The following is a 14,535-nucleotide window of genomic DNA, read 5'->3' as shown; positions in this document are numbered from 1 at the left end:
AGAATGTTTGAGCATCTTGTCTTCCTAACTTAATCCACTTAGCCCCAGTGTCATTCAAGAGTTCCACACGGAGATTAGTGTTGTACCCTTAAAGCTCTTGAATCATCTTTGGGATAGAGGTGTCATGGCAAAATTGGCATTTCCCACTTATTGCCCACTGGTAGAGAATCAATGTGACTGAGGGTATTCTAGGACACATCAAATGGTGGTTAAGTTTCAGCAAGTTGTGTGACTCTGGCCCTCAACATTATAGTTGCAGTCTGGGTAAGGACCCATGTTCCCTCCATTGTGTGTTGTCTCAGACAGACAATCAAGGTACTGTGCGAGTCATGTACAAGTACCATTCCACTAAAGATTCATTCATGTTTGGCTGGTCAGTAATCTTGAAAGGACCACACTGTGCAACAAATAGTAAAGAGAAACCAGAGAGATGGGGGTAGAGAATAAACTGGAACAACCCACATTTTAAAATCCGAAGTCCTGACTTCACAAAATACTCTGTCCAAGACCGTGTCAAACGTGTCACGGCAGGTGAAAGCTCATGTCTGTTAAGTTGATGCATCATCTAGAGGTGGATGGTTGTAATGACATTGTGACAAGTTTAGAAATTTGGGACAAGGGAATTCATAATCCAATATTTTTAACATTCACAAGAGTTGTTTATATAGCAATACATAACATCCCAAGGCACTTTAGTCTTCATTCTTTCAGTGAATGAGCAGGTTGTGGGCAATGCAGGCTTTTGTCCTTAATTGTCCCTGAACTGAGGTGACTTGCTCAGCCATTTTACAAGGCGGTTGAGTCAACCACATTGCTGTGGGTTTGGAGTCACAAGTAGGCCAGACCAAGTGAGGATGACAGATTTCCAACCCAAAAGAGCACAAATGAACCTGACAATCGGTGTTGGTTTTACAGTCACCGTCACCTGAGACTAGCGTTATACTGTTGTGGCAAAAACAAAAACCAATTTAGACCCTCGAAATAAAACAGCGTTTAGACTACTGAAACCACAAAGAAAACTGGGGAAGTAAATTAAAATGTCATTGTTGGGAAAGTTCCTACACCTAGCCCCCTATTCCCAACAGCTTTTAATAGCTTGGAATGTCCTGTCAGACAGTGTGTCCCTTTCTGAGGACAGTGAGGCGTGTGCATAAGTGAGAAAGAGGGCAACTCCGAAATTACCACCCTTCCACACTTAACTTCTAAATGGCCACTATAGCCATGTAGTGGAGTGATTGACATGTCAAAGGTTAGACTGGAGGAGTGCGGCGTTCTTGCAATGGGGCAGGAGGGAATTAGAGAGTGAGAATGAGTACATACAAGGATGAGAATTTTAAAATTGAGATGTCAGATTAGGATCCACTGGGAACCAGCAAGCCCATGGCTGATGGTTAAATGCGACGTTGTGTGAGTCAGGTTACAGGTTGCAGAGTATTTGGATCTGGTGGATTTAATGCATTGACAAAGACCGAACTCTCAAAGAAAGTGGTCAGTGCAAGTTCAGATAAGCGACTTCTGTTGTGATTTTTGACCTTCCTACCTACACTTGTTAATTTTTTATTCGTGGGATATGGACAGCATTTATTGCTCATCCCTAGTGCTCTTCAGAAGGTGGAGGAGGACAGGAGGAACTGTTGCCGTTCATTTGTTGTAGGTAGGCCATAATGCTGTTCTGGAGGGAGTTCAGAATCTTAATTTAGTAACACTGAAGGGGTGTGGGGGGTGAAGAGTCAGTGCTATTGAATACTAAGTTGAATGTTCTCTTGATGAAGATTGTCATTGTCTCATATAAATGTTACTTGCTACTCGTTACCTTAAGGTGGATGTGTCAGGTATGACTTCAACCTGTGGGAGTTTGCTCTCTGATTCCCATTGACTTCATTTTTGCTTGGGCTCCTTGATGTCATCTCTGTCTAAGGCCTTGATGTGAAGGGCAGTCAATCTCGCCTCCCTTGAATTCTGCCCTCTTACCCATGTTTGAACTACAGCTGTAATGCGGTCAGAAGCTGGTCTTGGTGGAGCCCAAACAGATGGCCAGTCAGCAGGTTATTGCTAAGCAAGTTCTGCTTGATAGTACCGCAGATGACGCTTTCCATCACTTCACTAATGATTGAGAGTCATTTACTTTTCGTGTACAGGACATACCTGGACAATTTTTCACATTGTTGGGTAGATGCCAGTGCTGTAGCTGTCCTGGAATGGCCTGGCTAGGGGTATGGCTAATTCTAACCCAAAGGTAGGTGCACAAGTCTTAATTTAAGTCTGTTTTAAATTTGTAATAATACGGGGGATTTGTTGTCACAACCAAAAGGTGCAGTTAAAACTGGCAGCAGGTACGTGTAAGAAAGAACCAGATAAATGCCTGAGCAAACAGGGACAGAAAGATACGCTGCTGGGGTGCAATAACGTGAGTTGGGAGGAAGCTTGTGTGGTGTAACACTGACGTAAAACAGTTAGGCCCATTGGCCTGCTTCTTAACTGTAGATTTTGTACAGTTTGACCTCTAAGCCATTTTTTGCACAGCGTTTAGAATCTTTGCATTGAAATTTTATTGTCCTGGACTCCTAGTTTATATTGGCTTTATTTGAAATTGCAGCTATGGCGTGGAACCTCCTGTTTTAGTAAAACTGGAGAAGGAAATTGAACTTGAGGAAACTCTGTTGACCACCTCTGAACATCTAATTCCTGTTGAAAGTACAAAGCCATGTTGTCAGAATAAAGAGCTTCACCAAGCTGTAAGTTGATCTTAATCTCTATCCACTGTCTGGTTATTTTAAATAAAATCCAATTTACAAATGTGTGAGAAACTTCATCATTATTACATTACATTGTGTCTGCCACACTTTAGGAGGTGGAGGCTTTATAGAGAGTGCAGAAAAGATTCACAAGAATGGTTCCAGTGATGGGGAACTTCATTGACGTGGATAGATTGCAGAAGTTGGGAATGTTCTCCTTGGAGAGTAAAAGATTGAAAGGCTATTTGATAGAGGTGCTCAAAATAATGAGGGAGAAAGTGATCCCTCTGGTGGAAGAACTGCAAACCAAGGGGGGACAGATTTAATTGCCAGAAAACTCAATGGCAAGTTGACGAAGGACCCTATTTTTTGCCAAAGTAAGTGATTAGGATCTGGATTGCATTGCCTGAACATGGTGGAGGCAGATCCAATCAAGGCTTTTGAAAGGGAATGGGAGGGTTACCCAGAGTGAGTGTGCGCGTAGGGATATGGGGCGAAGGAGTGACACAAAGTAAAATGCTGATTTGGGGAGCCAGCACAGACACTATGGCTCCCTCTACACTGTAATTCTAAAATTTCAGGTTCAGAATGAAGATTTTGTGAAGTTCAGCTAATTGACTAAATTTATTTACTTCCTGAAAATCTGAGCCGCTCTGAGCAGACTTTCCCCTCCTAATTATGTCGCTGTCTCTTCACCAATATGACATGGAGAGTTAGCATGTCAAGAGGGAAAGGTAATTTTGATGTGTGGTACCCAAAGCTTTCTCGTAGTTGTGCTTTCCTTGTTATGGCTGTGTCAGTCTTGTCTTAATTGATTATACCATCACAGCGCAGATGAGGCTATTTGGCCTATCATTTTTTTTTGTGTTAGCTCTTTTGAAAGAATTCTCCAGTTAATCCCACTTCCCTACTCTCTGCTCATGGCTCTAAGTTTTCCCTTTTTGTTTTGAAGTATTAATCTCACTTTGTTTATTCCTATTCTTTTCGAAATTAACGAATCTGCTTCCAACACCCTTTTAGACAGTGAAATCCAAATCACTGCAACTCGCTTAATGAAAACAAAACTTCAATTGCTGTGATGGGAGATTAGATTACTTACATGTGGAAATAGGCCCTTCGGCCCAACAAGTCCACACCGACCTGCCGAAGTGCAAACCACCCATTCCCCTACATTTACCCCTTTACCTAACACTACGGGCAATTTAGCATGGCCAATTCACCTGACCCGCACATCTTTGGACTGTGGGAGGAAACCGGAGCACCCGGAGGAAACCCACGCAGACACGGGGAGGATGTGCAAACTCCACACAGACAGTCGCCTGAGTCAGGAGTTGAACCCGGGTCTCTGGTGCTGTGAGGCAGCAGTGCTAACCACTGTGCCACCGTGCCGCCCAGTTTGAGCTCCAGTTTCGAAATGATTGTTGCAGGTCTCTGGATTAATAGTTAATAATGTGACCACTATGCTAACATACTCCGTAAATATCAGCATATTTGTCGGTCCTTTGAGATTTCTTACTGCAGTAAGTTGTAGTTTTCATTGGATCATTGTCAGCAGTCTAATTATTTTCCTTCCAGGTAAAGATCATTGCTGCTGATCCTCCATGCAAATGTTCACATCAGTTCTCCATTGAGTTCTTATCCGAAGGGCGTTATCGGCTGGGAGGGAAGATTCTTTTTATCCGAGTGAGTATTTAATCGTGGGAAAGTGCAGAAATACAGGACTGAAATAAATAAGGACTAACTAGGTGTGTTGCAGTGAAACAAGTGCGAGGTCTTTTCATACTTCTAATCACTAGCCAAACTAATAAACACACAGGTTCAAATCTCGCCATGACAACTGGTGGAATTTTGTATTCAATTAATAGGGTTTAAAACATTAACTCTTGTGATTTCTACAATTGCTGACAGACATGCTGAGTTTCTCCAGAACTTGTCATTTTAAACTTAGCAATTTACTTCAAGGTAAATCCCCACTTGCTTGGCAGAACAGAATGAATACTTTATCATGCAGATTTTTTTTATCTGCAGCATACAGTGATTGTGATTTCTGCCTCTCTGTGAGGTTAAGAAACAAGCTCTACTTGAAACACGGTTGAGCCAGTCTGATACAGTAGTTGCAGGGGTTTGATGTTTTGTCTGCACCTGCTTTTTATGTTCTTGTGAAGCAGACAGATGGAAAAACAGGTGTAGCCTAGCAACAGCATAGAGAGGCCCGACTTGGAGGCACTTGGGGAATAACTGGTGGGGGAGGCCTGGAGTGTACACAGCATGCCCCATGGCACTTGAGATCAGAACCAGTGGAGCCATTCTGTTATCATGGCTGATCTGTGTACAATGGCAGAGCAAAGTTGATATTACTTTAGAATTGGCACAAGCTGTTCAGCCATGGAATCAGGCTGTGTGTGTGTTTGACACCAACAGTACGCTGGAACTCTCTGCAATCATGGGCTGTCGATGCAGGGTGTCAGTTGTAGCTTTCACCCCTGAAGTTGATTTTTTTTTTGTGTGGACCAAGGCAGAGAGTGAGGTAGAAACTTGGCAGTTGCGTTGCAGAGCGTCAGTGATCTAATGAATTGGCAGAGCAGGTTCAAGGGGCTGACTGGCCACCACCTCCTGTTACTGTTAGTGGATTCACCATGATAAATCTTTTGTCTTGTCTATGGGCTATACCTCTACTATGTTCTTATCTTAGAATGGTAGAACATGTAAAAAGGTAAATTATGATATAGTTTGTGCTGAAGCTAACTCTTTAACTGAATATTGTCTACTTTATTCTAATTTCCCTGCCCTTCTTTCTTATTGTACCATCTCTCAATATTTAGCTAATTCAATTTAAAATGATGTTGCAGCTTCAGCCTCAATGGCTCCTTGATTCCATGTTCTAATCACCCTCTGTCTCTCACTCCGCCTGAGTTCACCCTTTGTTCTTCAGCCGATAATTGTCTGTACCCTCTCATTTGGTAACAAGTTAGAACAGTTTCTCATTGTTCACCACCTCGCTAAAGCCTTTCAAAGCAATGAAAACTGAGTAGATTGACTAGGATCCTTTCCTGATTAAAATCTCAACTTTCTTCTTTTATGACTATACGCTTTCTTTCCATTTAATAATTCCCGACTGCAACTCTGCAGAATTCTGACAGCTTTAAAATGGAGTTTCCCTTATTGAACAAGTAAGATTCAGTAACTTAAAAACCAGAAGAACTGCAGCTGCTGGAAATCCGACACACAAACCATTTGCTGGAAATACTGAGCAGGTCTGACAGCATCTGTGGAGAGAAATCAGAATTAACGTTTCAGGTTCAGTTTTGAGGAACTGTCACTGGACCTGAAATGTTAACCAAGATTTGGTGACTACTTATGAAATATTGTTGAGTTTTGGATGCTGATTTTATGAATGGCCAGTGCTGGGTGGGGTAGAATGCCATTTGCAATGACGCGCAGGACTTAATGGTGCCCAGTATTAACTTGTTCTTGAAATGTTTGTTTGTAGATGTTACATGGTAAACATGTGATGGTGCGTGTGGGAGGAGGCTGGGACACACTCCAGGGCTTTCTTCTGAAGCATGACCCCTGCCGAGTGTTGCACTTCACCATGTTGGAGGAGAGGATTATGGCTTTTGAGAAGGGCATCTCTCATGATTCTAGCAACACCCCTAACTTGCTGGCAAAATCCTCCAAACCGCCTCCAACCATGAACCTTCCACCTGGTATCAAGATGTCACAACCCCTGGCTGCACGCCCTGGGTCTCCCTGCATGCCATCTTGGCCCATGTCCAAAGTCGCCAGTGTCCACTGCAGGTGCCCGTCCTCACCAGTGCTGCTATCTAAATCGGGGTCCCGTCCAGCATCTGCCGAAAGCGGGCATTCATCTCGTGCGATGCCAGGTTCATCCTCCAGAGGCGCCAAATGTCCTGCAGCAGGATCGCAGCTGTGCCCTCGGCCTCCACAATCTCCAGTCAGTCAACCCAAAGGCATGACCCAACCTGGGAGGAGCAAGGAAGTACAGCCCTCTGCCAAACTTCACAGAACCCCGTCAAAGGCTCCCGGTGGCCACTTTCAAAGCCGTTCAGGCAAATGTCTGCCAGATCCTGACACCGATCCTAAGTTGACCCCCAAAGTCCCCGCCAAGTCCGCTCTGGTTTCCTCCACACCAGTGGCACTTGGCTCTCTGCAGACCCCAGGGAAACGCACCCAGCCCACTGGTCTCACATCGCCGTCTGCCTCCAAGAGGCCACTAACTCCAGCCAGAGGCCCTGTCCCAGGCTCCACGCCGATCCCCCGTGCGCTGGACTTCGCACAGAGGAACCTGGTCAGCACGACCAGGGACTCTCCTCGCACCGAGAAGAATCGGAAGGCATCAGCGAAGACCCCTTCGTCAAACAGTAAGAAGCCACCACGCAACCCTACACCTGCCCCACGGACTCCATTGGCCGTTGTCAAACTACCACAGTCCAAGGTGGTGACCCCACAGTCTCCACGGATACAGTCTCCTGTAACCAAACCCACTCCCAAGGTGGTGAAGGGTGAATCATGTCTGGGGAAACAGCCTCAGTCAAACAAAAAGAACGCATCGGTGGCCTCGTCCGCTCCTTTAAGGAACCTGGCTGCAAAATGCTGAAGGGCAGATGTTGACTTTACCATTAGTAGAAGTGACACACACACAAAATAATAATACAAATAGTTTCTTGGTGGGGTTGGTGCTACCTTTGTAAGTATGAATTCTGTTTGTGTTGAAGCGAACGTCAAACAGTTATTGAGATCTGCTGTAGTCACAACATTGTACAGTCAGTGGAGCATGAGCCTTTGTTCTCTATCTCCAGGGTTTCCTCCCATGTTTCCCCTGTCCTATCTCCTGTTCCAACGTATTTTTGACAATGTAATTTGCTCATTCAGTTTTGTATTATAATGAAACCCAGTCGCTCTTTTCTGTTCGGCCTAAACCATCCCCAGTTTTCGGTGAGAAGTCCTCAACTTGGAGAGTGGGGGAGATACTGGCAGAAATATGATCAACTGCTGTAATGTAAGTTCCCCAATATTCTTCGATCTGACCTTATTGGTGAGGTGTGTGACAAATTCAGCAGTTACCTCACCCCCACCATGTGCCCTCCGTTTTGAATCAGACAACTCATTTCCATTTGTCTGGTTTATCTTGAGCTCACGGCTGAATTTCTAATCGAGAGAGGGGTTGGCTCTTCATCTGTAGGATTCCATTTTCATCCAATTTTACAGCTCTTTCAACACCTGCTTTTATATTTGTCCAAGTCCTTTTCTAATTCCTCATCTAATAGTGTTTTAGGCTTAGCTTCCATTTGTATCTGTGGCCGAACAATCCCCAATCAAGTTGGACCGGATAGTTTGAATATTGATTCACATCAATTCCCATTGCACAATAAGGTTCACTCTTTTGATTAGTTTTGCCCACGTAGCTGTGAGACAATATGAATTTGACTAGATCCCAGCATTACACACAAGCAAGGGACACTCCAATTAGTTGGGGATATTCCTCTTGTGCCCATTTGTTAAAGCCATGCTTCCTATACGGTTTTGCATACTTTTGTCTACTTTGCTCTAACTTATTTGACTGGATTTTTCTGGGGGTTGCAATCAACTGGAGTTGGGAGTGTAAATGGGATAGTCTGTGGTCCTGCTTCCTCCTTGCTCTTCATTGAGCACCTCCCATTCCTCTCTGATGGAAAGCCACGTGAGTGGATGTTGGGATTGATGTCAAGATGCCTTTGAAACCTCCCCAATCTGGGCTAATGTGAGATGGAAGGCTCACCTGAGCAAGATGGCAGAGGCTAATGGCACTGAGGGCAGTGAAGAACCAGTGGTTAATAAGACAAAGTGACAAATTGCTGAATGAGTGCAGTTCATGAATGTAAGAAATTTATCCATTTTATCCCCTGTTTCTCTGCAGAAAATGATTTGTATTTCATGGCCATGACTAGCTTTCCTGGTCAAATTTACTCTTAATTGCTAGATGCACTTCTGAATGTAGCTATGATATTATGACCAATCCAAACTACTTCACTCCTGAAATGTCTCCATTCCCTGATCATTGTAGTTATAACACTGTATTTAATTCCATTTTATTTGATTCACTGACGTGATGGATGCTTAAAGTATCATTTTGGGAAAAGAAAACACTGACTTTTTAAAAATGTTAAAGAATTGCTGAAAAAATACAGACTTTGTTTAGAAAAAAGCTGTAAGCTTTTCATCTTGCAGATGTCAGGACAATTCACAAGAAATACAAAAGAAAAGTAAAGGGAAACCAACATTTGTCCTGGTGGGGAGTTGATTTGGTAGAGGGCTTGCCCTATGTCAACTCAACAGAGTGCATAACAGCCATTCACTGATTCATTTCTAAGCGAAATATCTTGAACTAATTAGAATCATCTCTAAGTTCTAAGCAAAAAAACATTTGGCAGTTAACGGTCGATCATCATTGACTGATGCATTTGTCACAGCAACACCCCTATCCGTCCACTTGAATACCATTCAGCACTCCTCTCTTATGTCATGCAAATGCTTTCTTTGTTTTGGTATTTCTTGCAAATTGCTGTGATGAGTGCAAAATGAAAAGCTTTATCATAAATGTCCCTTTTCAGCAATGCACAAATACTGTATTATCAAAAAACTAAATGTATTTAGGTTGTATTACAGCTAGATAAGCTTCAATATTTTCAGTGAGCTTGAGCACATTAGTTCTTCCAATACTGCACCAAGGTGAGGGTTTGCATTCCTACCTGGTTTACAGCAGAAGTCAAATTGCAGATGTAAGATTGCCAACTTGATGCCATGTGGGTTCAAAGTTTCAGTCCAATGAGTATCTTGCCAATCATTCTGACAATCCTACTGAATACTGTATTCAAAATTCTTCTGGTTGAAGCAACAGGTCTTTTGTAGGTTTTATCATTGCTGTGTTCTGGTTAGCTTACTGATTAAGTGGCAGAATGTTCTGTTTACATACATGACACTACAACAGCACTTGTATATTGAGTGTTTAATTAGGTGAAGTGCCTGTTCCTGACAGGTTCACCAGTATGCTTTATTGATCTCAATGGTGGTGGAGAAAATGTGGGAAGGCACTTTAGATCTTGCATTTATATTTGTTTATTTGTAATTAAAGACGTTAACTCTATAGAATGTGTAACAATGCTCTCCTGAGAACCCAATGAGGGAGTTGGCTGCAGTGTCAAAGGCTTTTGAAACTTGCTGTTGTAAACTGGGATTAAAGTTATTTAACAAAGGGTGGAAACAACTATTTTAAAAATATCTCCAACTCCAGTATTTGGAATGTACTGAAGGTGAAATGCATGGTGCACCGGATTTACACTTTCACCAACTTATGTTACCTTTTGCTGTAAAGGAAGTTGGGTCAAGTGTAGCTTGTCCAATTGGATATCGTCCATTGCTCACTTCCTTCCATTGACTGTTCATGATTTGATGTTAGGAGTTCCACAGTAAGTCAAGAGATTTTCAATTTTTGTTAGATTTTTGAGTGAAACAATGGCCAGGCAATGGTTGCAAGCCCTATGGCTATACCGGCTACCAAACCACCTGTCATTCAGATCCCAGTTCTCTATATTTGCAATTTCCTGTGAAATAGACAAGAGGTGATTGCTGCAGTGTAATATTGGAAAACAGGTTATACACAAGTGCCTAAAAAAGCTGTGGGAGAATGGATTCTTATAATTTGTTTGCATGAACTTGTATTTATACAGAGCTTATAATCCTGAGCAACTTGCTAATTTGGGGATCTATTAATTAGGAAATGGAATGGGTTGGAGCTTTGGCTGCTGTGGGGTCTTTAGTTGCTGACCAGAGTTGGGAGTGAGGAGTTTGAGGGGACAGCAGCTCCCCATGCGTTTGTAGGATTATCATCAAACTGTCAGAGCAGCTTGTCGTTGCAAGCACTGGTTAAAGCTGCACATGTCCTTCTATCACTCCGTGAAATCGATTGAATTTCCATGACCAAATGTCATTCCACAATGTGTTCATATGTATGTAAATATAATACATGGCCAACCACACTTTTTCAAGGCAGGGTGGTGAAAGTAGAGTACATTCACATGACTAGCATAATACCATTATGCATGTGATATGTTCCTGTTGTGTAAAAGGCTCTGTTGCCTTAGTTTTGTGTTACGATGGTGAGATAACGGTTCCCTTTGACCAAAGAGCAGCGCGAGGCCATTGTGCTCCTTGACTCTGCTTTGTAACTTGATTTGATAATGGTTCATCAGTATCTCGCTCCTTGTACCCACTTTGACTTAATATGCCTTCATACACAAAGATACAGGAAATGGGAGCACAAGTAAATCATAGTCTTTGTAGCCTTCTCCCATTAATCAACACAATTGTGACTGATCTTGGGCTTCAACTCCATTTTCCTGCTCAATTCCTGTGTCCACTAACTCCCAAAGAAATCCAAATTCTCTCTCTATCCCAGCCTTAAAGTATGTCCAACAGTGGATCATCCATAGACCTCCATGGTAGAGGATTCCAATTATTAAAACCATTGTGTGAAATTCTCAACGTCTCCTGGAAAAATCATCTAAGTCTCAAAAATAATTATCCCTTTAACTGAGAATGCTAACACACCCCCATCCCCAATTTCTAGTTTTTTTTCCCCCACTTGTGGCATTCTCTGACTCAGTGCCATAGACCCAACAAAAATTTGTCCTGGATGTTACTGAAAAGACTGTTTTGTCGAAGGTTTTTGTTCTGCATCAATCGGGGCAATTTGCAATTAGAGAGGAAAACCCTCCTCAATATAGGTAGTCATTTGCTGGTATATTTCTCAATCTGCTTAGTTAAAACCAGGCAGTTAACTGTCAATCATTATGATTGGTTCTCCAGCACCTCTACTAGTCAGAGTTAATTTGCCAACCCATAAATGTTGTATTTCCCCTTTAAATCTTTATTGTTGCAAATTGTCCTGATGAGCGCCAGACAAAGCTTGTAAAACATGCTTTTTTTTCCAGCAATACTCAAATTCTGTACTACGAACTGACTAAAAGTCTATCCATTTAACTTAATTTTGAATGACTGTTGGTGCTCTCATAGATTTTCAGATTTTCACTAAACTTCCTTTTGGAAAAAGTTATTCCTGAGGCCCTCTTTGAACAGTCTCTCCCTAATTTTAGTATTTGCTCAGTATTCTGTATGCCCTGCACTAACACAAATAGTTTATCTGTATTAATTTCATTTGATTCCTGTTATTATTTTAAATCCTTCAATTGGATCACTCTATAACTTACTAAAACTAATTGGAGTGCAAGCTGTTAATGCTATCCACTTTAGTATTTGCCTAGTATCTGATTTGTTGTCTAGGCATCCTGAGTTACTCCGCAGTCAGTTATGACTAAGTATTTTATGACTTAGATTTTGAAGAGTAGCCATTACTTTGTGGTAAAAACGTGTACTTCAATCTTGAATACTTGGCTTAGCAACGTGGTCTCTCTGTAAGAGAGCAATTGAGTCACCTAACAGTGAATGTTAGAATATTGTTGACTTGGGTAGCTTGTGGTGGAAGGGCGTGGGGGTTGCTTTCTTTGGCAATCATTTACTTGGAGCACCAAGTGTTTGCTTTGTAGCTTGGTGGAGCGAACAGCTGCATTAATGTTGCTGTTTGACAGACAGTGACAGTTTGAGGGGATGTTTTCCTGGGCAATAATAACTGGAAGGCAGCAGGGGTTATTGGGACCACTGTACTGCTCCTTTTGAGTCAAAAGAAACTTCCATGCTGCAAGTTTGTTTAAGAAGTCGATGTGCTGAGTGGTGGTAATTCTGTTAAAGTTGGAAATTCCTGTGCCTAATATTACACCATTATATTCCATTCTGATACTAACCTTGAAACTGACTTGATGAAATGTACCTCCATTTCAAACATTTGGGTATCAAAGTGATAAAAGCAATAAAAGTATTGACTGGAATTTGTTGAATGAAATTAAAGTTTTTGTTTTGAAGTCTTGCTCCTCGCATTTCTATATACCTGTTGCTCCATATTCTAACGATTGTCATCAGAGTGCAGGCTCAGATTGTATTTGTCTTGCACTTACCAAGTTGGGATTATGATTTATTTGGTTTCATGAGAAGCTCAAAGGACTTTTGGTATTAAAAACCAATGCAGAAATGTTTTTTTTTAACATAATCCCCCAACAGGGGTTTAAATTAAACATCGAGCAACTGCTTGGTAAACAGCCTGGCTGAAAAGAGAGGATTGTACTAGGTTCTGCAGTTTGCATCAATTGCACTTTACAGATGTTACACACTGTCCTGTATCTATTTTAATAAAATGTACCGCGCTCTGATTTGTCCTGGCTTGTCTTTTTTTTTCTTGCTTAATTGTGGGTATTAGATGCTGGGCCACTGTTGGTTCTACATAGAAACGGAATATGCTATTCAGCCCCTATGAACCTGATCCACATTTAGTATGACCATAACTGATCATCTATCTCAGTGGCACTTTCCTGCATCCTCATACTCTGCCTTTTAATATCTAAAAAAAAATTACCAATCTTTTTCTCAAATGTACTCAGTGGCTTGACCAGCAAATTCCACAAGTTCAGTACATTTTTTTTGTGTGAAGAAACGTTTCCTCATTTCAGTCCGAAATACCTCCAGAAGTTTGACCCAGCGACACTGAAGGTATATTTCCAAGGATGGTGAAAGGCTTGGAGGGGAACTTGCAGAGTGGCGATGTTCCCATGCATCTGCTGTCCTTGACCTTCGAGATGGCTGTGGGTTAGGAAGGTGCTATTGGTCTATCTCTGAACTGTTGGGATTGACATTGGGCTTGCAGCTATGTAAAAATAAAGCAACCTGTTACTTGTTATCCTGCATGGAAGCATCGTCTTTGTCATGGGAGCTCACTGACCGGATTGTGTCTACGAAATGAGTTCAATTGGGGATTACGATGCAACGTTTGTATCAGGGCTTGGCAATACTTGCCCATCCTTTGGTAATGACAAGTTTCTGAAGTTAAAGGTTTTGAGATTGAGAGGGGAGGACAATAAGTGCATTTGGTGGCAACATAGAGTTTGTGAAAGTTGTATTGATTCCAGTAGCAGGGATCCAGTTGAAGTGGGGAATCGGTGAAAAATCAAGAAATACCATGAAGTTCTCACCACACCAGTAGAAAATAGCAGCTAGACTGTCACCATCATAACAGGAAGAGAAGCAGCATAAAAGTGAACTGAATGGTTCAGATCTTCAGCATTTAATTCTGGCACAGCTGGAATCCCTGTGGAATGGGTTGCTGAATTTCAAAGGCATTCCCAAGTTGGGAACTGCTTCACTTTGGGAGTTGAGAGATTGGGATTAATCGGATTCTATTCAAGAATGAAAGCAATGGTTGAGGGAGTGGGGTGAATGCACATCTATTGGAGAAAGGATGTTGGTTAAGACAGGAGCACCTGATGTGGTCAAATTTGTACCATGTCAACAGTCCTTCTCTTCCACCCAACATTTATGAAATGAACAGTTACCACGACTTTAATAGTTATCTTGGAAACTGAAGAGAAACACCATTTTTGAATTTTTTTTTTGATCTTTAAATAACTGAAAGCAGCCAGTTTGTGCAAAGTAGCTCACATTCCAATGAAATGAACTACCAGATCATTCTATTCTGATGCAACAAAATTGACTTGAGACATGAACAGTTTCTCTCTTCACAGATGCATCTTCAATTGTGTTCTCCATCTTTTACTTTTGTGCTGATTAAGGGATACATACTGGGCAGTAATCTTTTAAGTTTGAGCTACAGCAGGCCATTCAGTCCATCAAGCCTCCT

At 42.0% G+C, this 14,535-nt stretch overlaps 1 protein-coding gene across 4 annotated transcripts in view; it reads left to right on the top strand.

Annotated features, from left to right (window-relative positions):
• The window catches only part of LOC122559775 (GAS2-like protein 3), a 48,690-nt gene extending 35,636 nt beyond the window's left edge, over nt 1–13,054 (top strand). For all 4 annotated transcript variants that reach the window (XM_043709777.2, XM_043709778.2, XM_043709782.2 and 1 more), the window contains exons 8-10: nt 2,597–2,735; nt 4,311–4,418; nt 6,226–13,054. In XM_043709777.2, coding sequence (XP_043565712.2) covers nt 2,597–2,735; nt 4,311–4,418; nt 6,226–7,353 — 1,375 coding nt within the window. In that variant the 3' untranslated portion in view covers nt 7,354–13,054. The remainder of the gene's footprint in view (nt 1–2,596; nt 2,736–4,310; nt 4,419–6,225) is intronic.
• Nucleotides 13,055–14,535: the final 1,481 nt, after the last annotated feature.

The sequence above is a fragment of the Chiloscyllium plagiosum genome, unplaced genomic scaffold (assembly GCF_037043375.1).
Source record: "Chiloscyllium plagiosum isolate Xiang-an unplaced genomic scaffold, Cpla_swu_hap1 HiC_scaffold_19, whole genome shotgun sequence".
In the NCBI taxonomy this organism is placed as follows: domain Eukaryota; kingdom Metazoa; phylum Chordata; class Chondrichthyes; order Orectolobiformes; family Hemiscylliidae; genus Chiloscyllium; species Chiloscyllium plagiosum.
The sequence above is the reverse complement of the archived record's forward strand: the minus strand, read 5'-3'. Positions and strand labels throughout refer to the sequence as shown.